Here is a 25,806-nt window from a genome sequence, read left to right as displayed (position 1 = left end):
TCGTAATCGCTGATTAAGTTTGTTTTGTAAATTTTTTACATCGGTCATTGAAAAAAAAAAAAAACAATGAGAATCGACCAATCAGCACTTACGATAAGGATTTTAGTTTCAAATTGTAATGTTTCATCCCTTGTTCTAAAAATCGGCCGCCTAGGCGCTGATCGGAAGGGGACCGCGGCGATTTTGTCCAAATCGATTAAAAAAATCGGTGATCCGATTTTTGTCCGCCTAGACCGCCTAGGCGTCCGCCTAGCCCGCCTAGACGGCGCCTAACCCAATTGTTTTTTTTTTGATCTAAAATTCAAAACGTCCCACTTATATTCATAGTTTGTATAAAAATCATAAATTTGACCTTAAATTCTTGTTTTCATGTGTTTAATGCAATTTTAAAAACAAGATTATATAAATTTCTTATTTATAATGGATTAATATGTTTTAAAAACATTAAATAGCCCTAAAACTAATCCTCGATTAATCTCCGTGTAATCTCCGATTTCTTTGCTAGGCGCTAGGCGCACCCTTACCGTCCGACTAGCGCCTAACGATTTTTTGAACACGGGTTTCATCTAATAAAAATCACATTATTTAGCACAAAAAAAAAAAAGCAAAAGAAAGAAAAAGAGATAACTAACATTTACCGTTAATGAAACGATGACCGTCGGATTTATTGGTGGGTCAAACCAACGGCCCGATGAAAAGCAATGACCTGAATTGGTGTAACTATCCAAACACAACTAGATGAACACGTGGCAATCCTTTAGTGGACCTTTTTCCAAAAGATATTCGACTATTTGTTTTTCGTTTTTCCTTTTTTGCTTATTTCGTGGAAAATAAAAATGATCTGATCATCTGAAGAACAGGAGGAATATATATTTAAAAACAAAAAAAAATAACATACAGAATTAATAATAGGAAAAAAAAAAAAAGATTTCTACTAGAGAGAGAGAGAGAGAGAGAGAGAGAGAGAGAAGGGCGTGAATTCCTGAGCGAGAGATTCTTCGCCGGAGTAATCTCTTTGCGTGATCTTACGGCTGCTTAATTCTTCTTCGCCTGATTAAAGCTTATTTGTCTCTCTCTTTCTATCGGAGGTTAATTTTTTCGGTTTGGGGGTCAAAGCAAAGATGGTGAACGCTATGGTGGAGAGAGCGACGAGCGAGATGCTGATCGGACCTGATTGGGCTATGAATCTCGAGATCTGTGATATGCTCAATAGCGATCCAGCGTATGTTGCCCTCTACTTCATCCGATTTTAGATTTTATTCTCTCCTTCTCTCTCTGTCTTCCTTTTGTTTTCTATACTTCCCGATTAGTCTCCTGAAAACTATTGAAACTCTCTATTCGGATTTGGATTTGTGCTTGTTCTTTTGGTTCAGTGGGAGAGCTAACACTAAGATTGAAATCAAATTGCGTGTTTTTTTTTTTTTTTTTTTTTTACCGGAGTTGGATATTTCCATGTTTCCTAGGACCAATTGGAATACTTGTGGCCTACTGTCTGCTCAATTTTGGCCTAGGTTCAAGAAAAACAGATAATTTTTATTAGGGCTCTAGTGTTTTTGTTTCTGTTTATGCTTCTTTGGGTTTAGCAGCTGATTAGAGTTGCTGCAGTAGTTGTGGAACAAAAGTTAGTCATCTTTCATAGGGCTTTATTGTAAAGGCTGGGAAGTGATTTCCTTTATATGCTTTGTGCTTCGGAGAAGGATATTTCAGTGTTTATACTACTAATTGGACCAATCCTATGTGATGTCTCAAACCGGTTACTGTTTTGCAGGCAAGCAAAAGATGTTGTGAAAGGCATTAAAAAACGGATTGGTAGCAGGAATCCAAAAGCTCAACTTCTTGCCTTAACTGTGAGCTCCTAGATAACTCTATCCTTTTAATTTTCCTTTATGGTTACTTCACTGAAATAACCACTGTTGTTTCTGTAACTGTACATTTAGATAGCTTGTTTGTTTAGTTACGCATCTAGCTTCAATTTCCAATGCTGTTGACAGCCGTCTCTTTACCATTGGAACTTAAAATGAGCAGATTATATGACTTACAAGTTTCCTAACAAGAATGATATCCTGATACATTGTTTTCACTTAATTTCATCTTTCTCTTTTGTTTTGCAATGATAGTATATTCACTCACCATGCATTTGTTATGTTCTAGCTCCTTGAGACAATAGTGAAGAACTGTGGTGACATGGTTCATATGCATGTGGCTGAGAAAGGTGTTATTCATGAGATGGTCCGGATAGTTAAGAAGAAGGTAAGGTTTCTTCCAAATTGGTCTTGTTGGGAATAATTAACTCTCTCTTTCTCTCGCTCTGCCTATCTAATCCAAATTGGTCTGATACATATAGCCGGACTTCCATGTCAAAGAGAAGATTCTGGTCCTTATCGATACATGGCAAGAGGCCTTTGGTGGCCCTAGGGCAAGATATCCACAATACTATGCAGGATACCAGGAATTGTTGGTATGTCTACATAAATTGTCGTTTGATATACTTTTTTGGGTTTCATTTTTTTCCTTCAGTAGAGTATTGTTTCTGATTCTGGGTGTCCAGATGTCTCATACTGAAGTTTTATTATGTCTCATAATGAATTCTTCTTAGATCCTTTTGTGAGTTCTGTTAGAAATCTTCCACTACTCTTACCTAACCACCAGTGCTGACTCATGTCCCTTTCAGCGTGCTGGGGCTGTTTTCCCTCAGAGATCAGAGAGATCAGCTCCTGTGTTCACACCTCCACAAACACAGCCTTTGACGTCTTACCCTCCAAATCTTCGTAACACTGGACCTGGTAATGATGTGTCTGAACCTTCAGCAGAGCCAGAATTTCCAACCCTAAGGTAGATATCTTCAGTTGCAACGCTGAAGTTTTAAGTTCATAAATTTTTAACAAAAGCATAGAATATATTGTTGGAAAAACTTCAATGTCCTTGCGTTATCTGACAAATTTTTTTAAGATACGTTTAGCTACTTTTTGTTCAGTTGAAATGTAATAGCGGAAAGGAACCCTATTTGGAAGCCTATTATAGGATGAATCGAAGTAAAGAGGTGATTAGAATCAAGAAAATAATTACAATTAAGCAACAGCCTTTTAGTATTTGCTCAATGCACGCATTTGTAGTAATGGTGTTTCAATTTTTTTCTTGTAAAACTTAATACGAATGTTCGCTAGGGTCTGCTAGTTTTAACTGTGTCTGTTTGCTTGCTTTATTCAGGACGTAAATGTATGCCGTTGTTGCTCAGAATTTATTGCTTCTCAAAATTTTATTCTGCTGTATGTCAAATTCTTTTTCAGTTTGTCGGAGATTCAAAATGCAAAAGGTATCATGGATGTGCTTGCAGAAATGCTGAGTGCATTAGAGCCCGGAAACAAGGAGGTAACACGATTTAGATGCAGAGTGTTTTCACTACATGTTTGCAAGTGTTGGCTATAGTCCAAAACATACTAAATAATGATCATTCTTCTCTTTTTTGGATTTATTCAGGATCTCAAACAAGAGGTGATGGTCGATCTGGTGGAGCAGTGTCGTACATACAAACAAAGAGTGGTACACCTCGTCAACTCGACTTCGTAAGAGCTCTTCATTTTCCTCTTCGGTTTCATTTGGATAACTCTTTCATGTCCCATATAAGTTATATTGCTTGGAGTGCGATAAGATCTCTTTTTATATTCTCATCTTCTAATACATAGTACCGATTCAGCAGGGAATAATTGTTTTTTTATACATGGGTGTATAACACCAAACAATATAATGTGTGTGAACTTCCATGGTAATTCAATTAATCTTTGAAGAGGCACAGATGGTGTGTGTTTAGTGGCCCAAATACTCCAGATCTACTTAAGTAAATAAAGTAACCATAGTTTATTCTTCTATTTAACTTTTGTAACCATGGGTTATAGCTGGTTAGGCTCTGTGTATTATATTGACAGCATAGAGAGATTGAGGTAGTATTCATGTTTTGTGTGGGTTTTGGTTTATTATGTAAGAGGGTGGGGGAGAGAACTTCATTAAGAATTATCTGAAATCTGTACTTGTCTGAGTCAATGCTGCTACATACTTTACGTTTCAAATAGTATCACGTGGAATAATCCAAACGATGAGAATTGCTATTATGCTTCAGACCTTATGTTTCTTTGTACTCTTTTTACCTCGCAACTTTGTTTTTCAGGGACGAGTCTTTGTTATGTCAAGGTCTGGCTTTGAATGATGACTTGCAGCGTGTCTTAACCAATTATGAAGCAATCGCTTCTGGATTACCTGGAACTTCTGCTCAGATCGAGAAGCCCAAGTCCGAGACAGGAAAATCCCTTGTTGATGTTGATGGTCCACTTATTGATACCGGGGACAGCAGTAATCAGGCGAACGGGTACGTGACAGTTATGCACCCAAGAATGTTGGATAAAATCACCTATTTTGGATATGGGTTACCAATCTTAGCTGCAAGCTTGAGCCCGATATATGGCGTACTCGTCAAAATTATTACAATCTAGGATGTGAAAACGACAAGTTACTTTTGAATTTGGGAGTAACTTTATAATTACTTTAATATAAACGGTATTGATTTGTCTCTTAACTTACCAAGTAAGAACTGGGGTTTCGGGCCAAGTGACCTGGTAAAAGTTTTTTTTGTCTTATTCCATAGCTATTGATTTATACTATGTCCAACGTTTTCACAGAGCTACATCAAGTTCTGGTAACGGGGTTCTAAATCAGTTGGCCCTCCCTGCACCACCTGTAACTAATGGTTCAGCCAATTCCAAAATAGACCTCCTTAGTGGCGATGATCTTGCCCTTGTTCCTGTTGGACCTCCTCAGCCAGCAAGTCCGGTTGCATCAGATCAAAATGCGCTTGCCCTTATCGATATGTTCTCAGACAATACTAATAATCCAAGTCCTGCGACTGCACCAACTGGCAATCCAGCCCAGAGTATTCCTTTGAATCCTCAAGGGCACCAACAACCAAATAGTCAAGCTGGAGAAGCTGGCTTACAACAATCCAATGGATCTGCGCCTCAAATGGGTTATTCGCAGTTTGAGCAGCCATCATACGGGCAAGGAGTCTCTTCTCCCTGGAGCAGTCAGCCTGCACAGCAACCACACCAGCCATCTTATGGTAATATATATGGACGTTCCCAGTTTTTGTTTTTCAGTTTAAATCACAAACCTCCACAAATCATTCTTTTGGATTCAGAAGAATCAGCTTCAAGTTTGTCTCATGTCTTATCATTAATTGTTCTGTTTTTATGGTAATCTCGTGATGGGAAGAAGGTGCCCAAGACAGTATGGCATTTCCACCTCCCCCATGGGAAGCTCAGCTCCAAGACTTCAGTCCCTCTGCGGAGTCAGGAAGTCCGTTTTCTCCTGGAATGCATCCAACACAGACCCCCTTCACACATGTTCAACCAGTAAACAACAACAATCCATATCCTCAAATTCCCCAAACCGGGCCACCAGTCAACAACAACAGTCCATATGCTCAAATGCCCCAAACAGGTCAAGCAGTTAACAACAACAGTCCATATCATCAAATGCCACAAAACGGTATGTACATGCCAAACCAACCAAATCAGGTTATTGGGTCAGGCTATCCACCTCAGCAACAACAGCAGCAGCAGATGATGATGGCTCAGTACTATGCCCAACAGCAACAGCAACAGCAACAGGCGTATGGAAACCAGATGGGAGGATACGGATATGGCTATAATCAACAGCAACAAGGAAGCAGCCCATATCTGGACCAGCAAATGTACGGTTTATCCATGAGAGACCAGACATCACATCAGGTACCATCATCATCATCTAGCACATCTTATCTGCCTCCAATGAAACCTAAGAATAAACCAGAGGACAAGCTATTTGGGGATCTTGTGGACATCTCCAAATTCAAGCCTACAAAACCGACTTCCGGAAGAGCTGGAACCATGTGAAAAATCCTGCATCCATCCATCATTTATCAGTATTCATCTCCTATGTCTTTCTCAGCTAACTCTCTTTCTTCTCTTCGTTAAGCTTTTTTCATCATTGATTTTATTACCCTCTTGGGAGATACATAGATATACATATATGTTATGTTATTCCTTATAATTTACCGTTGGTTATATGACCGGTAATGGATTTGTATATTTCTTGTAGAGAAAAGAAAACTGGAAAATCTTTTGTTGAGAACTCAGCGAGTTGGGGTTTGTCTCGAGATTCTATTTTAGGACCTTTTAATCTCATTTGTGTTTTCAGACCTTTTATTTGGTATATGACCATTGGCAATAAAGTTTGATATCAATTGGAGAGTTATGGTTCTTAGGAGTTACAAAAGGATATTTTATGTTCTTTGTATATGAACGAAACTCTTATATCTTTGTCAAAATGTCAAAACTAAGCTTGCACTGTATAACCTTACTCTGAATGAAGAGAGGGAACTAGATATTTGTCAACAATAAAAGTAAAAAACTTATATGGAAAGGATTACGAAAAATTGAGAAAGACAAATCATAAAACGACACAGTTGAATTTGTGTCATTGGAGTGGTTCACGTATATGAGATGATATAAGAGGATGAGTAACAAAGAAATGTCAGCATGTCCGAGTGGTTAAGGAGATTGACTCGAAATCAATTGGGCTTTGCCCGCGCAGGTTCGAATCCTGCTGTTGACGATTCTTTTTTTTTTACAATCGATTCATCTCAGCGTCTCTTCAGAATTTTTAAATATTTTAGAAGGAAAAAATCTCAAAATACATTTAAACATAGGGAAAAAAATCTATGTTACAATTAAAAATAAAAAATTGTAGAGATTCACTACTTTCTTTTTGCCACAATCATCAATTAAAATAGTAGAGATTCAGTAGTGTTTTATTTTGAAGCTATTCACACAAACCTAAACATTTTCTCTAATAAAATTACTGAAAAAAAGTTTTATGTTGAGATTCCCAAAGGAAGAAGGAAATTACTCCCTCCGTTTCAATTTAGTTGTCGTTTTAGGATTTAAATTTTGTTTCATAATAGTTGTCGTTTTAGGTTTTCAATGCAAATGTTTGGTAAAAATTTCAGTTTTATCCCTACTGTTTTAATGTTTTGGCCAATGAAATTTTTTATAAAATATATTAATAAAAGGTAAAACAGAAAATTTAATATTTTTCTTAATTTATGTGCAAAAACCTTAAACGACAACTAAAACGAAACAGATGGAGTAATAAACAAGTCGGCAGCAGACACGAGAAATTGTTATTTAACACAAAATAATAACACTATACGTTTCGTTTGGGGTTTGCCACGTCACTAGTTACCGCCACACGTTCTCTTCATTTTCTTCTTCTTCTTCTCCGCCTTGTTCACTCACAGAGTTTCACATTCTTCTCATTCTGAATCATATCTTCTATTATGGAGATACGGAGCTTGATTGTTTCCATGAACCCTAATTTCTCTTCCTTTGAGCTCTCTCGCCCTGTCACTCGCTCACTCCGATCGACTAAACTAGTTCCCCGCTCCATTTCTAGGGTTTCGGCGTCGATCTCCACTCCGGCCTCTGACACTGACAAGATCTCCGTGAAACCTGTTTACGTCCCGACGCCTCCCAATCGTGAGCTCCGGACTCCTCACAGTGGGTAAATTGATCCGTTCCATTCTATTTCTCTTATCTTTTTTTTTTTTTTTGTTTATTAAATAGCTCCAATTTTGTGTTTTGAGATTTTTGAAAACTGCATTTTAGAGCTGTTCATCAGAGAGTTTTGTTTCATGGTTAATACAGATACCATTTCGATGGAACAGCTAGGAAGTTCTTCGAGGGATGGTATTTCAGGGTTTCAATTCCAGACAAGAGGGAGAGTTTTTGCTTTATGTATTCTGTGGAGAATCCTGCATTTCGCCAGAGATTGTCACCATTGGAAGTGGCTCTTCATGGACCTAGATTCACTGGTGTCGGAGCTCAGATTCTTGGCGCTAATGATAAATATTTATGCCAATACACGCAAGAGTCTCACAACTTCTGGGGAGGTAACTCCTTGATCCCTCAAAGTGCTGTTTTATGACAATAGCAAGTCAAATCTGTTCACCTCTAAATCTGCAATAGTTTGGTTCTGCTGCTTTCTCTACATGAATTAGTTTTTATGACTTTTAAAGATTCCTCACCTAAACTCTTTACTCATGCATAGATCGACATGAGCTAGTTTTGGGGAATACTTTTAGTGCTGTGCCAGGCGCCAACTCTCCAAACAAGGAGGTTCCACCAGAGGTAGATAGAAAAAATGGCTGTTTGCACTCCTCCCTCGTTGGTTACTCTGTTCTGTGTTAAATATCTTTCCGGTTATATCCGGCCCCTTACTAAATACTCATACTTCAATAAGCATAGGCATAATAGTCTTCTACTTCTACTGGTAGGAGATCTCAAGTTTTTGTTACTCTTACTTTTCTCTTCAATGTTGATGTGTATAGCGTTTGATTGTAGGAATTTAACAGAAGAGTGTCAGAAGGGTTCCAAGCTACCCCATTTTGGCATCAAGGTCACATTTGCGATGATGGCCGGTAATTATCTGATTCTATGCACAGCAACAATTCATTATATATAAGTATTGGATACTGAGTATTTTATTGAAAATTTCTGTGTTTAAATCTGACTTGACTTGTTTTGGCAGGACTGACTATGCGGAAACTGTGAAGTCTGCTCGTTGGGAGTATAGTACTCGTCCTGTTTACGGTTGGGGTGATGTTGGGGCCAAACAGAAGTCTACTGCAGGCTGGCCTGCAGCTTTTCCTGTATTTGAGCCTCATTGGCAGATATGCATGGCAGGAGGCCTTTCTACAGGTGTGAGCTTTGCTTGATTGAGTAAAAAAGAGTGTTATGTCTACTTGCCTAGTACTGCAGAAAATTAAGAAAGAAATCATCCACTTACTTAATTTTCCTCTTTTTATCAGCAGAAACTGCTATTTTAGTTCTTTAATTTATCTCTTGAATTTGCAGGGTGGATAGAATGGGGCGGTGAAAGGTTTGAGTTTCGGGATGCACCTTCTTATTCAGAGAAGAATTGGGGTGGAGGCTTCCCAAGAAAATGGTTTTGGGTAAAAAAGTTCATCCTTTTGCTACATTTTCTTGTTGCAGACTTTAGGCACTAGTCGGACCTGAGTATACACCACCAACATGTAGTACACTTGTTTGATAGCTTTATTTGTCAATGTCTCTTTACAGGTCCAGTGTAATGTCTTTGAAGGGGCAAGTGGAGAAGTTGCTTTAACTGCAGGTGGCGGGTTGAGGCAGTTGCCTGGATTGACTGAGACCTATGAAAATGCTGCACTGGTATGAACTAAGAAGATCTTCTTAAGCAATGACAGTGAATATACAATGTTAGAAGGCAGATAGTTTACAAAATCTCTGGGCCCTTGTAAATGTGCAGGTTTGTGTACACTATGATGGAAAATTGTCCGAGTTTGTTCCGTGGAATGGTGTTGTTAGATGGGAAATGTCTCCCTGGGGTTATTGGTATATAACTGCAGAGAACGAAACCCATATGGTAAATTTGTTTTCTTTCTCAGATTCATTCAGTTTTGTCATCATCGTTACCTTATGGCTAGATTCCGACACCCGATGAATGTCTTGTGGCAGGTGGAACTAGAGGCAAGAACAAATGAAGCGGGTACACCTCTGCGTGCTCCTACCACAGAAGTTGGGCTAGCAACGGCTTGCAGAGATAGTTGTTACGGTGAATTGAAGTTGCGGATATGGGAACGGCTATATGATGGAAGTAAAGGAAAGGTATGCATGCAAATGCGAGGCAATTCACTGTAGTTAAAGTCTTAGCTAGTCCAAAGGCAGTTAAAGAAGATTATAAACATTGGTTATGGTTAATGATGATACAGGTGATACTAGAGACAAAGAGCTCAATGGCAGCGGTGGAGATAGGAGGAGGACCGTGGTTTGGGACATGGAAAGGAGATACGAGCAACACCCCCGAGCTACTCAAACGGGCTCTTCAGGTCCCATTGGATCTTGAAAGCACCTTAGGTTTGGTCCCTTTCTTCAAGCCACCGGGTTTGTAACATTGATGAGTGTTTTGTTTGTTGATAGAGAGAGAGCCATGTTATGCATGAAGAATCCCGAGTTATGTCATTGCTAGCTTCACTAATCTGTATGATTTAGTTCGTTCGGTCCTTGTGGTAAATTATACGGGCCAATGTAAAGTCTAGTTCAATAAAGCCTTGGGCCGCATAAGTTCAAACACTTCAAATTGTATCAGAATTTTTTTTGCAGTATGTATGTTTGCTCTAGAGTCTTTAGTTTTTTCCCTTTAGTTGTTTTCCATGTAATCTATTTCCTAAGGTTTTCTGTTAGTTCGCCTTTTTCGGCCTTAGTCTCTGTAGGTTTCTATGTACCCGCCGGCCTAGTTTGCAAAAGGATTTCGATCCTTGTCGGATATGTATAACTCAACCGCATTCTATTAATGAAATCTTCAGACGAAAAAAAAAAAAAAAAAAAAATTTTTAGTTAAATTGTTGATAACCAAAAGTAAAATTCCAAAGAGCCCGCTTAAGCCGGAGAAAGATATAGAAAGATAATCTGAGAACGATTCATGAAATGTATGAAGAGCATTTTTATGTCCTTTCTCCATCTCTTATTCATCATTTTTCCTCAACTGGATTATATTTATATATCTTTGTTTTTGGTTTCTCCACTCATTGTTCCTAGGTAGAAACCACGATTTATAATGGATGGGTAATGATATAAGTTCGACTAGTTAGATATTGTATGTATAAAAATGAGTGGGAGGCAAAAAGGAGAAAAGAAGAAGTTCCTTAATATCGGCTCACTTTTGTCTTAGCATCATCACAAATGCACTCTCTGGCTCCCACAAACTTACTTTTATTCTTCTTCCTCGCATTAATAAACCCTTCTTTCCGTTACACTCACATACAGTATATGATATTAACATTATCTCATTACCAAAATATAAATTTATTTTGGTAATTTTGTTTTCCTAATAAAAAGTTAAGATCTATATATGAACTTAAAGCAACCGAATATTTTTTTCCCCAACAAAGCTTCAATTTAGGCAATAATTAGAACCCAAATGGCAAACCCATCATTTTGTTTTATTCATTTTTAAACCCGCGAAACCCATTTGAGGCAGTCGAAAGAAAACAAAGAAAAAGCAAAGTAAATAGTAGTTAACTTATTATTTTTTGTCTACTTGTGAGCTTCTATCTCTATTTTATTTTTTGTCATGTTGAAGTGTGAAATGAGAATATGAGATTTTATGTTGGAGTATATGTTTTCTAAACTTATTAATACATGAGTTAAGTGAATGGTCTTAATAGAGTTGATCATTTTATACGAGTGAATTCCAATGGATCATGAATTATCTTCTAAACCTAAAAAAAGGTTTTTAGCATTTTGTAAAATAAAACCTTTATTAAAGAAAAACTTGTCCAAACTGTATTTTATAATGTTTCTTTATGTAATAGTTGAATAAATAAAAAAAGTAATTTACTTTCCGTAGAAATGTAAGAAAATAAATAAAAAGAGGGAATCAATTTTCATATATAGCCAAAGTCACATAGTGATTCTTCTCCAATCAAATCTCTATCAACAATGACAAGTTTGCACAAAACCCTCTTCACACAAAATCCTACTACTTTAGATCAACGTAAGTTCTTTTTTCTTTCCCCTTAATTAATTGCGTAATCGGTCAAATTAATAGTGGATGTGTGATTTTGTCAGTAATGATGTGCCATACGGGAAGAGATAATTCATGGAAAAAACTAGAGAACATAGACGAAGAAGGTCCAGCGGCGGTGGCACGTGAAGTGAAGACGGCGTTACCACCGGAGACGCCAACGGAGACGATGGAGTTTTTGGGGAGATCATGGAGCATTTCCGCCGTCGAACTCACAAGAGCTTTCTTCAACAATTCCACTGCCGACACCAACTCTTTTCTTCTATCTACTATTGTTAACACCAACAAAGAAGACAGAGAAGATGAAGAAGATTCTACTTCCATGGCTTCTTCTCGTGACCTTGTAAGTCACCTCTTCCTACGTATTTCTAAACCTGTCAGCTGGTATGGAATTATGAACAATTTTTTTTAGCTATGAAAAATTCTACTAGATGGCAACATTAGTATAAATCTTGTTGAAAAAGGAGTGTTTTCATACTTTTAAATGTACATTCTGTAAAAACATAAAAAAATTTTATCTAGTATTGGCTAATAGCAATTTAACAAAATTGCTATCTACTTAATTAAAATTATTAATTTTGCTATTAGCATATTTTCCCTTCTTTTTTATTACACGACCGCACAAGTTTATTATTAATTGTTTTTGGTTAAAAGTAACTAAACTTTGCGCATGAAAACTTTTTATGTGAGGTTTGTCTATCTTTTTTTTTTTTTGTTGTTGTTGACTTGTTGTTGAGTGTTAGTAAAGAATTAAATCGATTTTACCTAAAGCGTAACTTTTGTTGTAGTTTTTATTACTTGAATATTAAATTTACACTTCATTAACAATGCTGACAAGAAAAAGAAAAAATATTACAATTCGGAATCCATTTTTCAGCTGCTGCCACATATGGGAAATAAGACCAGCCCTCCAATAACTCCAAGAACCGGCAGAGAAATGAAGGTAAATGATCTATTAAACCGGGTTTTCCGGTTTATCTTTGTCTCTCAAATCAATCATATCTTTATTAAAAGGAGTTAAAAGGAGCGACGTAAAGAATAAAAAAAGCGGGTTGGTTTTGGAACTTTTGCTAGATTAAAAAAAATTAACCGAGAGAAAAGAGAAGGCATTATAATTGTCATGATGATTCATGCAATTGTAAATTCAATCCATTTCCTTTTCTTTTTGAAATAATTAAAAAGGTAACAAAGTGAGTATGTGCAATGAGCGGATATTCTGATTTGGTTCACTTTTTTAGTTCGAGACTGAGAAAAAGTGTCAACTAGACAAGTGATTAAACTTACTAAATGTAATTTCATGAATTCAAACATATAAGCAAATATTAATGAAAAAATTTATATGCAATGATGCTGCAGCATTTGTACAAGAGCATGATAAGAGGAAGAACAATGGGAAGAAGATTAAAGGATCAGAAGGAGAAGAAGAAACAAGAGACCCGAACTCGCAACGCTGAGATTCACGCCGCGGTCTCTGTCGCAGGAGTAGCCGCGGTTGTAGCCGCAACCGCAGCATCTAACGCTATTGCGGCTGCAGAGCATGCGGTTGAATCAACAACCGTTGCAGCTGCGGTGGCGTCTGCAGCTGCTCTTATCGCTTCACATTGCATCGAGATAGCAGGAGAGATAGGGGCGGGTTATAACCAGATTGCCACGGCTGTTAGCTCCGCGACTAACGCCAAGACTAACGGAGACGTTATGGCTTTAACGGCAAGTGCTGCGACAGGTACTAATGTCTTGTTATCTCGCATATTCTACGGCGGAGTTTCTCAAATAAAACCCCATATATAATTTTTGAGGTTTTGTTGAGAGAATTTAGCGTTGCGAGGAGCTGCGATTCTAAGGTCAAGAATGGAAAGGAATAACGAGAACAAAGCAATGCTATATGCAACAAAGGAGCACGTAGAATTGGAAGAGAGAAATGTATTTGGAGCTATGACTTTTGTCTCTAGAGGAGAAGAGCTTCTCAAACGCACCCGCAAAGGTAACTTGTGATCCAAGAAAACCATTTTGATCATGCGATGAATCTATCAAAGTTAAAATTCGGATATTATTTGGTGACAGGGGATCTTCATTGGAAGCAAGTATCTTTTAACATCAATTCAAATTGGCAAGTAAGTTTTTATTTTGGGAACAACTTTCATAAAAAATTGATATATATATATATATATAAAGACATTTGATGGTCCTCATAATTAAGGCTATTGATTTTGAAATAGGTGGTTCTTAAAATGAAGAGCAAACATGTAGGTGGAACTTTCACAAAGACGAAGAAATGTAAGCTAACATGATACCAGTTTCTAGCGGATTAGTGAATACCAAATTTAATCATCTACCTTCTGTAAACCAACATTGGCTTGGGGGTTTTTTCGATTTCAGGCGTTGTCAATGGAGTTTGCCGAGATATACCCGAATGGGCACATAGAGGACGAGCAGAAAAAATGGTCGAGCGAAGAGCCTACTTTGGGGTGAAGACAGTGGAAAGGGTGATTGAATTCGAATGTGGAAACAAAAGAGAGAAGCAAATGTGGATAGAGGGGATTCAGCAGCTGCTAAACTCACTTGAAATCGGTTCTAGTGTTCACTGGAAACATTAGGGTTTGGATCAACGTTAAACACTATTTCACATTTGAACATCATGTAATGAAGATTGTCGGTTTCACGTGTGTTGAAGAATGAATGGTTGTGTCTGGTGTAATATTTCGATATCTATATATTTTCTTGTGTATCAAGTTACTTGTTATTTGTTAAGAATGCCAATATATAATAAGATCTTAAATATATTTAAAAATATATACCAATATATCTCTCCTCAAATTGTTAGTTGAATGTGTTTATGAATTTTAACATGATATCATCATATGTAGGTAATCCAACTATGATATATCCTCCATCCTAACATGAAATTTTAGTTTAGAATTTGCTACTTTTTTCCTCAAAATTGTTTGATTAGACTAGGCATTGCTTGTGGCTTTATCCAAATAGAAAAGAAAAAAATATATATAATATTTAGATATTTTTATAAAGTAAAATAGATATGATATTTAGGTAATAAGATTTTAAAAAAGCTTTAGTATAAAAAAAAAAGCTTTAGTATACCATTTAAGGTAAAAAGTATAATTAAGGACGTATTATCACACAATTACGATCTACACAATTGATCATAGTTACTCTATTTTAGAGTAAGATATAGAACTCTACATTGGTCTAACGCCATTTGTTTCCGTCTTTCTCACTTTATCGATATATACAGCTGGATTTCTGAGTGTCCTTTTTATTTTTTATTTTTTTAAAAGGAAAGATATAAGAAATAGAAATAAAAAAAATTCCCTCTATCAGTCAAATGTTCTTCGTCCTTCCGGTGAAATTCTCGGAAACGATCGAGCTTCTGATAATCCTCTCCGGTTCATGCGAGTTCTTGCTACTACAATTATCGGTAATTTATCATTCCACTATACTGCAATAATTGGTCGAGTTCAATTTCGAGGATAGAATTGCTTGACAAATAAATTTGAGTTATCTTCTACTTGAGTGTTGTATCTTCCAAGTTTATGGGTCACTGTCTTCAAGATCTCTCTTTTCATCTTTCCGAAATGATTTTTCTTTTACCAAAATTAGCTCCGTTTTTAGTTTGTTTCGATTCAGTTCCGTGTTTGCTTCTTGTCGCTTCCAATTTTCCGACCAAAGATTTGTCCTAGCAAAGAGTTTAAAGAGAAAAGAAAAAAAAGATTACTTTCGAATTGATGTCTCAGATGTAAGATCCATTACAGTATAATTCAGTTGTAACATCCAATTCGTGTGTCTGAATTCTGTTTTTATTCTATCCTCCTGCAGATTTGTGGTTAATAAGATGGTGATATTCATTTGTGCCATGGAGTGAGTCTACATGTTGAATTTGTGGGAACAACTTTTAGTATACGTTTCCCACCAGAGCCCAGTGGCTAAGTTTAGGAGTCAGAAGAAGCAATGAAATTGTTAAGATTTGCTGGTCTTGTTTTCATTTTTATCTCAACCTTCCAATTCGTGAACATCCGTTATTATGGTGGTTCTATGTTCTCTTTATCTTCTCAAGATAAGTTTCCAGTATCATCATCAATTGATGTAAGCACAGAACCCGTAAGGACGTTGTCCGGTCCTGAAAGATTGAATTTTAGTAGTTCGAGATCCATTGAGGTAGATGAAGAGGAAAGCACCGGATTAGAAGAAGACCATGTGATTGGTTCTGATAAGAATGACACTGTTCAAGCCCATGATAGTTTCATTGAGGATGTCAAAGATAAGGAAACGCTTGATTTGCTTCCAGGAATAAGGAGCAGCACCAACGAGACTTACGAGAAAATAGTAGAAGATGCTGACACTGCTTTTGAAAATACTAGGAAAGTGGAAATTCTGGAGAGCAAGACTGATCCTTCTGTTGATAATCTTTCCTCAGAGGTGAAAAAGTTTATGAAGGTTTCGAATTCTGGGGTGGTTTCTATCACTGAGATGATGAATTTACTGCATCAAAGCCGCACTTCTCATGTCTCGCTGGTATGTGTTTTTTAGTCTCTGATTAGATAAGCAATGGTCTTGTTTATACTACTGCACCTATGTGGCTTATTATTTGTGTATTCTTGTTTTTTTTTTCAGAAATTAAAACGGTCTTCCACAGTTGATCAAGAGCTGTTATATGCAAGAACTCAAATTGAGAACCCACCGCTGATAGAGAACGACCCTTTACTGCATACTCCTCTGTATTGGAATCTGTCCATGTTCAAAAGGTTTATAGTGCTTTTATGCATTTCGTTTGCTTTCTCATGTATCTAGGCATAGCGTTGGTTCTGCTCTTCCAGCTGAAACTGTTATCACTAATTATGGAATCCTTCTAGATGAGATAGACCATGATCACAAGAAATGCACTTTTACTTATTCAAAATTTACTTCAATAGTCAATAGATAGACCATGATCTCTGTTTAGCATTTTCAGTTGTTAAAATTTTTGTACTCTTCTGTTGTGATGATTTCTGTACGCGCTTTTGCTTTGGCCAAATTGTTATGAGTTTTGTCTAACTGAGTTTCATATCTCTTATTCTATATTTTTAAAATTGCAGGAGCTATGAGCTAATGGAGAAAAAGCTCAAAGTATATGTCTATAGGGAAGGCAAAAGACCCGTACTGCATAAGCCAGTGCTGAAAGGAATATATGCTTCTGAGGGGTGGTTTATGAAACAACTCAAGTCCAGCAGAACATTTGTCACAAAAGACCCACGTAAAGCTCACCTATTTTATCTTCCTTTCAGCTCCAAAATGTTGGAAGAAACTCTGTATGTCCCAGGTTCTCACAGCGATCAGAATCTCATTCAGTTCTTGAAAAACTACCTGGACATGATTTCTTCGAAATATAATTTCTGGAATAAAACTGGAGGATCAGATCATTTTTTGGTTGCTTGCCACGACTGGGTATTTTTTTTTCTACTTCATTTACTATGTCACTGTTTAGTGATCTCAGTGCAACCCATTTGATCCGTTTCTTCTTCGTTTGTAATCCTTGCTTTCAGGCTCCTTCCGAGACGAGGCAGTACATGGCCAAGTGCATCAGAGCATTATGCAATTCTGATGTTTCAGAAGGTTTTGTGTTTGGTAAAGATGTAGCTCTTCCTGAGACAACTATTCTTGTTCCTAGGAGACCGCTTAGGGCTCTCGGAGGCAAACCTGTTTCACAAAGGCAAATACTTGCCTTCTTTGCAGGCGGAATGCACGGTTACCTTAGACCTCTCCTATTACGAAACTGGGGAGGAAACAGAGATCCAGACATGAAAATATTCAGTGAGATACCCAAATCTAAAGGAAAAAAGAGTTACATGGAGTACATGAAGAGCAGCAAGTTTTGCATCTGCCCAAAAGGGCACGAAGTCAATAGCCCTCGGGTCGTGGAGGCATTGTTCTATGAGTGTGTCCCAGTTATCATATCCGATAACTTTGTACCTCCCTTCTTCGAAGTTCTGAATTGGGAGGCTTTTGCGGTATTTGTCTTGGAAAAAGATATTCCTGATTTGAAGAACATATTAGTATCCATAACTGAGGAAAGGTATAGAGAGATGCAGACGAGGGTCAAGATGGTGCAGAAGCATTTCCTTTGGCATTCTAAACCCGAGAGATTCGATATATTTCATATGATACTTCACTCCATTTGGTACAATAGAGTTTTTCAAAGCTAAAACCACAGAGTAGGTTTGTGACTGTAGAGCAAGTAACTAACAGAGATTCATTCATTAATATAGCAAAAGGCGGGTTGCAAAACTCGCAATTCTCTAGTTGCAGGTTATTCACTATAAACCACTTGAGCAATCTTTACACAAACGCCAATCACTTTACAATAATTTGTCAGATTCCTTAGATATATTTGAGAGCTTTGATCTACTCTTGAGATTATCTCCAACAATGTATATACTTTAAATTAAGAAACTTAGACACATTAACTTCAACAACGTTTTTTTCGTGTTCCCACAACAACAAACAGGTCCGAATCAATTTTGTTATGCTCCACTTAGCTTGTGTGAATTAACCTCAAAAGATTTTCATCGTAAATGGCAAACAAGCATATAATCATCAACTTCAAGTTGCCGGCTGAAAGGGATCGATCATTAGGACCCAAAACAGCGAAATGAGCATGAAGAATCTTCCATTTTGATTCATCTTTCTAAAAGAACGCATACATAATTTGACTTGTGGATAGTCGACAACAAAAATTTGTCGGACACAATATAAAGATGGCATATTTTTTAATGGCTTATAAAGATATGTATGAGTGTCAGACTCTGCAGTTACTTTGGTTGGTCATGCATGTTTTTAATGGAATTTCTTTCTTTCTTTCTTTTTGATCGAAAATGGAATATCTTTTTGTGTACATTGTGTCCTACGTTAAAGCCAGAACCCTATTTTGGACCAGATAAGTATTGCTTGTAACCACATCTTGCACAAATTATTTCTAAAGAGGACCACATAATCATAAATATATATATGTGTACATTTTTTTTTCTAATTCTTTTTTATGGTTCATTTTATGATCACCAAGATACGTACAATGTAATCATGTAAGATTTTTTTTTATATAAAACTTTTTTGTTCAAATCCTCTTTAACTAATGGTAAAAGACAAGGTAGCTCTTAAAATTGATTAATAATTTTGGGCCTGAATCTTAGGTGGAAAGGTAAGCAGAAAGAACCGTCAAAGATAAACCGTCTCAATGGCTTTCTACTGTTAGAATTATATTCTGTATATATGCAGGGCTCATGGTGGTAAAGTAAAGCCCATGCTTGAGGTCTCATTTTATCATTCATTTTCTGGGGCCACACTGTCTAATTCTGGGGCCATATTTAATCTAGTTTTAACATAGTATATAGTTACTTTTAAATTCAGTTTTCAACTTTTGAATAATTGAATATCAGTGTTAACTTTACGACATACAATTTGTTTAATATAGTTCTCATACTATTTAATGTATAAGTAATGTTATTTACTATTTTGGAATATTAATTTCTTTTTCCGTATTTAGTAGTAGTCTAAATCTTTTATACAGTTTTCATATTTCACATAGTTTATTACATTCAAAAATAGTTAATTGTATTGGGAATTTTTCTTCTTCTTCAAGTTGTCCCGAGGAAATAAAACACGTAGAAACAATCCAACTTTAAAAGAAGACAACAACAACAACAAAAAAAAAAAAAAAAAAAACTGATTATCAGCAAAATCTAGGAGAATTTAAACTAGAAATACAACAACACACACGGCCAAAATGAAAATATTAACTTGAAACGGTAAAGAGATGATGATACCTAAAACCGAAAGCAGATTAAACACTAATTGTGAATATAACTCTTATATATGTGGGTGTATAAAACTGTCGAACATATTTGCGTGTATTTGTTCTCTTAGATTCCAATTTTGATTTCAAAAATCTCTTATAATGTGTTATTGAACAAGTTATCCAAAATTCCAAACCATAGATGGTGACACTGACATCAGCAACCAAGCTGTGAAATCAGTTAGGAAAAAAGGTAAAAAAGACTGAAAAATTATCTCCCATATGGCCATATTACGACCCTAATTTATCTTTTAGACATATTATGAAATCACTAGTATATTTTCTCTATCCGATTACTACAATAATTAACCTAGTCGGTAGAAAAATGGGCGTGTATAAACATGTAAATGGTCAATAATTTGAGACATAGCTTTTCACCCTTTCTTTACATAGCTTTTCATGTTTCAAGAAGATTTTGGTCTCGTTCGTCTGAAGAGACATATTCTCTTTCCTCTCCTCCGTTCTACTTCTTCCATCTCATGTCACAGTTTTTTTAAATTCTTACTGGTTTTGTATTTTCTTGTGTCGACTAGTCAGTCAGTAATATTGTACTTTTTACTACGAATAGACATACTTAATATTTATAATACCTTATAATATGTTGGCAGGGTGTAATAATTGAATCACGTGAGCCCTTGGTTGGTCACGGTTCGGACACGTGTTTACGCGATTCGTGAACCGTAGTCAAAAAGGGGTCCAAAGCTGTCGAGAACACGAACAGTGTAGCTTAGCTAGACAGCTGGATTATCTTTTTTCCGTACGACTTTATTTTTGTTCTTCTTCAACATTTGTCGACTTCTTCACTCTCTCTCTCTTTAGACTTGTACTATAGTAGTATTTTAATTCGGAACTAATTGTGGCATTCATTAAAATCCATTCAATATTTTGGGCTGTTTATATCTGATTCCAGCTCATAAACTATTAGTGGGTGGAGAAGGAACAAAAAAAAGGTTGACGCCGACAAATAGAAAATCAAGAAAACAAAAATTGTGGGAGTTGTGGAACTGGAGGTCCTAGAGGAAGATATAAAGAATTGTGCGTAAGGCACAAAGATATATAACGGCATCCTTAATGGGGGAACTGTTTTGGGTGTTCTTAGAGTAAGAATATTATTAAAATAATATAAAATCAGGAGTTTAGATCTTTTGTTAATAAGTTGGTTATTGGGAGAACATGTGTAAGATCATAAGATTTAATAATATAATAATAAAAAAATATTACAATTTTAAAAACTTTAAAAAATAACATTTAAATTGAAAACATAAAAAACTTATACTAAATTCAAAATACAAGACCAAATTTTTATGAAACAAAAAACATTAAAGATATAAATGAAAAACATAAAAACAAACAAACTTCTTACTTAATTAAAGCACACAAACATTTTATTTAAGTAATACAAAGTTTAATATCCAAAATTATTCCATATATTCTCAATCAAATCCTCTCGTAATTGGTGATGTGCTTGTCTATCACGAATTCTTGTGTGACCATCACTTAAAAAATTCTACAACAAAAAAATATCAGAATGCACATGTAATAACTAATAATATATAAATCTATAAATAAAGTGGTATATGATGAAGAGAAACAATATACACAACGAAATTTTTTTTACGCAAGTGATCTTGTCATGTACTTATGGGGACAGATAAAAAATTTGGAGGGTACAATTTTGAAAAGAAAAAATCAGAAAGCATATGTAACAAAAAAACGAATGTTAAGAGATTTTTGTTTTCTTTAATTTAGAGACTAATACATATTGACTTGATTCTTTCGGTAGAACAAATGTTTTCTCATTTGGAGGCATTGATGAATTTGTCCACAGCCCATGTGTGCTAAAATTCGGAACCACTAGAAAAGTGCCACGTACACCGAAGAACAAGGGTTAAAACACATCTTGAGCAAGATCGATTCTCTCTGATCCAAGCCCACTATTCATTATTTCTCAATTTTAATAATGTGAAGAACATGACCCAAGTTATGCCACTACAGATGGCCTAAGTGGTCATTCCGTGTTACGACGATTTCATTTGATATACAATATTTTCATATTTTTTTTTTGGTCTTTAGAAGAATCATATATATCATCTATATATCTTCTTCTTTTTTGTCAAATTGCGGAATCATATCATAAGAACTAAAAAGATAGGAAGATCACATATATTTGCTAATTTATAAATAGAAATTTGGATTGAACACTTCTAGCTATTTAGAGTGTTTAGAAGATTAAGGGTATTGCTCATTACCATTATTGTTTTAACTATAAAGTTTTGAATTAATCTCTTGTTAAGCTTGAAATTTTTAAAAACTGTAAAAAAATTAACCTTATTGTTGTTAAAATTAAAATGGTTCTAAAATTTTATAATATTCTTTAGCTACAAGCGATTTTTCTACGAAGATTTCCAAACCTAGATTATCTAGTAGCATAAACAAAGAGACGTTTAATAATTATTATAAAAAATAACAAAAGTACAAATAATTTTTGGATGTAATTAAGTTCGTAACACATCCACATACACACACAAAAAAAAAAGATTGATTGGATCTGTATCGGCTAATAAGAGATTTAAGAACTAAGAGAATCCCTCATAGCCACATAACATATATACGTGCATGATATATAAGCAATCGTGCATATTAATTGATTCATAGTACATACAACTTTTTCAGAACTTTCTCTTGATTTGATAAGCTACAGTGCATATTCGTGGATAAATACGGCTTCAGCCTTTATCCGTTCTTACGAGTTTCTTACATTCTGAAAAAAGTAAACAGTTCTGCAAATGTAGAAAGATGAAATTCAAATCTCTTAAAAAAAAAAAACAAAAAACTTGAAAAGTCCGCGTTATCACTATTTGAGATTGTCGACATTATTGATGATGTAATAATGGAGCAACTTTTTAAATATGAAGGCTCTTTTAGAACCCTACAACCGAATGAAATATAGAAAACGACTTCTTCATAATATAATCTTTGAATAGATCCATTGCAATGATGATTAATTATTTTTTGCATGACCAACTCAGCTTGGGTGATTTTTGATTAACAGAATTAAACTATAGTATTAATCATCCGTCCTAGCCGACACAAAGTATTTAATTCGATCTTTCTTTCTTTCTTTCTTATGCCGGCATATATAAACCTGAGTTACATAGTCACTAAAAAATGAGACTACAGAGGAAACTAGGTGTATTAGAACAAGTTTACATACTAACATCGTGTATATGTATATATATTAATTTGAGTTTACATACTATTTTCTATTTTAGCTACACTCGTTCACTTTCGATTGTTCGTGTTATTATAAATGATCAGTGTAGGTTTTAGGGTAATGTTAATGAAGTTTATAAAAAAAACATGTTAATGAAGATTTAAGAAAATCGTATATCTCCTCTATTGGTTTTATGGAACGAATTGAGCGGTTAAAGAAGGCAAGAATCAATGCATATAAGTAAGTACGTACTTGATAGCTAGAAGTTAGTACGTCCTACTCCTAGGGTTGCCGACTTAACCAATTCATTTATGTTTCTTGTAAAAATACATTTTGGAGTAATAACCAAGATATTAAAAACAAAATCCTTTCTACTTGTGAGTTCAATAAAAACCCAACAGAACTGGTGACTATATGTACTCTACCGTAGATTCCAGTCCTCGCACGTTCCAATGTCTTACACAAATGAAAATATTAAAGATGATCAGAGAGAGTCGATAATAAGAAGAAAAAAAAACTAAATTTAATGCAAAAATAAATATCTATACGAACTTGTATAAGTCGTCACATCAGAAACAAAGCAAAAGATTAGAAAAACATCATCTCGTGTTTCGCGTTAGAAAGTGAAAAAACGAAAAGATACTTTAAACAAAAATCGTAGTTAACACACCAACCTCGTAGGTAAGCTATATAACCTATGGTCCCTTCGTTTTTACCACGTATTGGAGAGTATATAATCCAAGTTAAAATCTTAAATTCATTTGATAAAAATCATTGAGAGAAAGAGAGTTTGGAAACATTCCAAAACCAGACTCGAAATATTTCCACTAAATAATGATACAAACAAGAAGTATCTTTTTATAAAACTCTTACACCCAAAATAAAATAAAATGTCTCACTCCTTTTTGCCTTAAATTCTTTCTTTTTACAACAACCCAAATCTAAAATCCACATTAAAAAGAAAATTTCAGTCTCTCTGACATTTTGTCGAACACTTGGACGGCATCACAAAAAGCTAAAACCTTTCTGATTAACAATGGCGAATTCGTCTTCCGACAAGGAGAAGAAGGAAAATAGTAAGCAGCCCGTGTATCGTGGAGTCCGTATGAGGAGCTGGGGAAAATGGGTATCGGAGATTCGTGAACCACGGAAGAAATCGAGAATCTGGCTCGGGACATTTCCGACGGCGGAGATGGCGATGCGTGCTCACGACGTGGCGGCTATGAGTATCAAAGGAACTTCAGCCATTCTCAATTTCCCTGAGCTATCAGATTTTTTGCCCCGACCCGTTTCGCTCAGCCCTCGCGACGTCAGAGCTGCGGCGACCAAAGCCGCTCTCATGGACTTCGATACGGCGCCGTGTCGTTCAGAGACTGAGACGAGGGAAACGAACAAAAGGTCAGAGAGTAGCGAAACGACGACGTCGGATAAAAGGTCAGAGAGTAGCGAAACGGTGTCGTTCTCATCGTCGTCTTCGTTCTCTGTTACGAGCATTGAGGAAAGTACAGTCTCCGACGATGATCTAGACGCGATCGTTAAGTTACCGAGTCTAGGAACGAGTGTAGACGAGTCGAACGAGTTCGTGATTTTTGAATCGTTGGAGGATTTGGTGTACATGCCTCCGTGGTTAAGCGGTACGGAAGAAGAAGAAGTTTTTACGTATAACAATGATTCTTCGTTGAATTACTCATCAGTTTTCGAATCTTGGAAACATTTTCCCTGAGAAAAAGAACCCATCCACCATCTTTTCTCTTTTTCTTTGGCCATTTTTTGGTGATGATGGGATTAATCTCTCTCTTTTTGCTTTGCGTGAGATTTCTCTCTTTGTGGAATTACATCACTTTTTGTTCAAATCTCCAAGTCTGTGTATATTTCTATGGTTTTTGCCGAAATAAAATAATGACTGTAGCCTTCCAAATCTTTTCACTTTCTTTTTGCGAGATCATTAGAAATCTATCTAGAGAAACTAGGATATGTGGTCTGTATTAGAGTATATAATTGATTAAGATCGGTTTAGGTTAACCGTGTATTCAATATCGGTTTATTTTCTGTGAACCAGAACCCTCTCAATATATAAGAGGCTTCAATAGTTCAATATATATATAACCTTTTCTAAGCAAGATTAATGAGAATCAGTTTGTTTCTTTTGCTCTCTAACAAACTTTTCTTCATTCCGTTAATCGTCTAACAGTTTGACTCAATACTCCAGAATATGTAGCATACGTACGTTGTACTGATGTTATTATCCGGTTCAGATTCAGTTAAGTATGCATGTGTGAATTGTTGAAAAAATAGTAATATATAGGAATGTGGTCTCCCAGCTTAAACACCATTTATTTCACCCATTTCACATTTAACTAGCCTGAAGAAATAAATTTATAAAAAGTACTTGATTATTGATGCATCATTTAAAGCTTCTACATAAAGATACAATACTATGCGCATAGTTAAATACAACTAGAAAATATCTAATGTGTAACACTACAATATGGAAATAATTGTTTTTTGAGAGTGCTAATCTTAATCAAATAGTAGAAAACATATATTATTTCTTGACTAACTAAATATCTTAGAGCATGTGCAATAAGAGTCTCTCACTCAAATCTCTCATATAAAAAAATAAAAAAAAAAGATAATAAAATGTATTATTTAATGATGAGAGTCTCTCGTAAAAGTAGAAAAAGTCTCTCAAAGTTTTTCGCTTGGTAGACTCTTAATAGGTTTTCATCATTAAGTAATACTTTTTATTATTTTATTTTTATATTTTTTACATGAGAGACTTGGGTGAAAGACTCCTATTACACATGCTCTTATGACTCTAAAGAAATCACTTGACAGACTAATTCATTAAACTCTATCCAATAAGCTTCCTTTCCTCGAGGGGTTGACATTCTAAGGAATTTAACCTCGACAGCCTGAATCCTGATTCACCATAGCAAGATTTGTTTTTAGTCGATGTTCAATCTTCTATAGTCTACACTTCGTATACTTAACATATTTACACATGTATCCACAATGACCTAAAATTAAATGATATCTTATTTCATAGATATAAAGTAAAATATTAAACAAGAGTTATGTGATCACCACAAAGTGGCGATTT

The 25,806-nt window shown here is 35.6% G+C and overlaps 5 protein-coding genes and 1 non-coding gene across 7 annotated transcripts; all 6 read left to right on the top strand.

Annotated features, from left to right (window-relative positions):
• Window positions 1-812: 812 nt before the first annotated feature.
• Window positions 813-6,278, top strand: LOC9305318 (TOM1-like protein 2). Of its 2 annotated transcripts, none has more exons than XM_021017459.1 (10): window positions 813-1,222; window positions 1,769-1,847; window positions 2,152-2,250; window positions 2,345-2,458; window positions 2,672-2,832; window positions 3,288-3,369; window positions 3,478-3,563; window positions 4,163-4,360; window positions 4,671-5,107; window positions 5,260-6,278. In XM_021017459.1, exons 1-10 carry the CDS (start codon window positions 1,122-1,124, stop codon window positions 5,919-5,921), a joined length of 2,019 nt encoding a protein of 672 aa, XP_020873118.1. In that variant the 5' UTR covers window positions 813-1,121; the 3' UTR covers window positions 5,922-6,278. The 2 variants fall into 2 exon arrangements, with proteins under 2 accessions (XP_020873118.1, XP_020873119.1); XM_021017460.1 differs by having other exon boundaries at window positions 883-1,222; window positions 5,263-6,278.
• A 282-nt stretch (window positions 6,279-6,560) lies between these two features.
• On the top strand, window positions 6,561-6,642 carry TRNAS-CGA. The gene has a single exon. It is a non-coding gene; the product is annotated as a tRNA-Ser (tRNA).
• Window positions 6,643-7,263: 621 nt separating this feature from the next.
• LOC9305317 (tocopherol cyclase, chloroplastic) lies at window positions 7,264-10,262 on the top strand. Its single transcript, XM_021019223.1, has 10 exons — window positions 7,264-7,590; window positions 7,734-7,978; window positions 8,137-8,216; window positions 8,430-8,506; window positions 8,617-8,786; window positions 8,943-9,040; window positions 9,168-9,275; window positions 9,373-9,489; window positions 9,582-9,731; window positions 9,836-10,262. Exons 1-10 carry the CDS (start codon window positions 7,367-7,369, stop codon window positions 10,013-10,015), a joined length of 1,449 nt encoding a protein of 482 aa, XP_020874882.1. The 5' UTR covers window positions 7,264-7,366; the 3' UTR covers window positions 10,016-10,262.
• Window positions 10,263-11,461: 1,199 nt separating this feature from the next.
• On the top strand, window positions 11,462-14,427 carry LOC9305316 (VAN3-binding protein). Its single transcript, XM_002869199.2, has 8 exons — window positions 11,462-11,619; window positions 11,694-11,992; window positions 12,527-12,592; window positions 13,006-13,372; window positions 13,466-13,630; window positions 13,711-13,760; window positions 13,866-13,923; window positions 14,026-14,427. Exons 1-8 carry the CDS (start codon window positions 11,565-11,567, stop codon window positions 14,241-14,243), a joined length of 1,278 nt encoding a protein of 425 aa, XP_002869245.2. The 5' UTR covers window positions 11,462-11,564; the 3' UTR covers window positions 14,244-14,427.
• A 747-nt stretch (window positions 14,428-15,174) lies between these two features.
• LOC9305314 (probable glycosyltransferase At5g25310) lies at window positions 15,175-17,939 on the top strand. The gene is given in 6 exon segments (XM_021019347.1): window positions 15,175-15,400; window positions 15,481-15,607; window positions 15,610-16,176; window positions 16,276-16,406; window positions 16,737-17,085; window positions 17,184-17,939. Coding segments are annotated over 5 exon segments (1,782 nt in total). The 5' UTR covers window positions 15,175-15,400; window positions 15,481-15,532; the 3' UTR covers window positions 17,844-17,939.
• A 5,491-nt stretch (window positions 17,940-23,430) lies between these two features.
• Window positions 23,431-24,622, top strand: LOC9305313 (ethylene-responsive transcription factor ERF043). The gene has a single exon (XM_002869196.2). The coding sequence runs from the start codon at window positions 23,740-23,742 to the stop codon at window positions 24,424-24,426; it is 687 nt and encodes a 228-aa protein (XP_002869242.1). The 5' UTR covers window positions 23,431-23,739; the 3' UTR covers window positions 24,427-24,622.
• The last annotated feature ends 1,184 nt before the right edge of the window (window positions 24,623-25,806 follow it).

Source organism: Arabidopsis lyrata (assembly GCF_000004255.2).
Source record: "Arabidopsis lyrata subsp. lyrata unplaced genomic scaffold ARALYscaffold_7, whole genome shotgun sequence".
Lineage (NCBI taxonomy): Eukaryota > Viridiplantae > Streptophyta > Magnoliopsida > Brassicales > Brassicaceae > Arabidopsis > Arabidopsis lyrata.
The sequence above is the reverse complement of the archived record's forward strand: the minus strand, read 5'-3'. Positions and strand labels throughout refer to the sequence as shown.

Bases quoted from the DNA above. Each gene is read 5' to 3' on its own strand.
- LOC9305318 (XM_021017459.1), top strand. From the start codon at position 1,122: ATGGTGAACGCTATGGTGGAGAGAGCGACGAGCGAGATGCTGATCGGA. The intron at 2,833-3,287 runs GTAGATATCTTC...ATTCTTTTTCAG, and splicing joins CCAGAATTTCCAACCCTAAG to TTTGTCGGAGATTCAAAATG. The intron at 4,361-4,670 runs GTACGTGACAGT...ACGTTTTCACAG, and splicing joins AGCAGTAATCAGGCGAACGG to AGCTACATCAAGTTCTGGTA.
- LOC9305317 (XM_021019223.1), top strand. From the start codon at position 7,367: ATGGAGATACGGAGCTTGATTGTTTCCATGAACCCTAATTTCTCTTCC. The intron at 7,979-8,136 runs GTAACTCCTTGA...ACTCATGCATAG, and splicing joins GTCTCACAACTTCTGGGGAG to ATCGACATGAGCTAGTTTTG. The intron at 9,276-9,372 runs GTATGAACTAAG...GTAAATGTGCAG, and splicing joins CCTATGAAAATGCTGCACTG to GTTTGTGTACACTATGATGG.
- LOC9305316 (XM_002869199.2), top strand. From the start codon at position 11,565: ATGACAAGTTTGCACAAAACCCTCTTCACACAAAATCCTACTACTTTA. The intron at 11,993-12,526 runs GTAAGTCACCTC...TCCATTTTTCAG, and splicing joins TGGCTTCTTCTCGTGACCTT to CTGCTGCCACATATGGGAAA. The intron at 13,631-13,710 runs GTAACTTGTGAT...ATTTGGTGACAG, and splicing joins TCTCAAACGCACCCGCAAAG to GGGATCTTCATTGGAAGCAA.
- LOC9305313 (XM_002869196.2), top strand. From the start codon at position 23,740: ATGGCGAATTCGTCTTCCGACAAGGAGAAGAAGGAAAATAGTAAGCAG.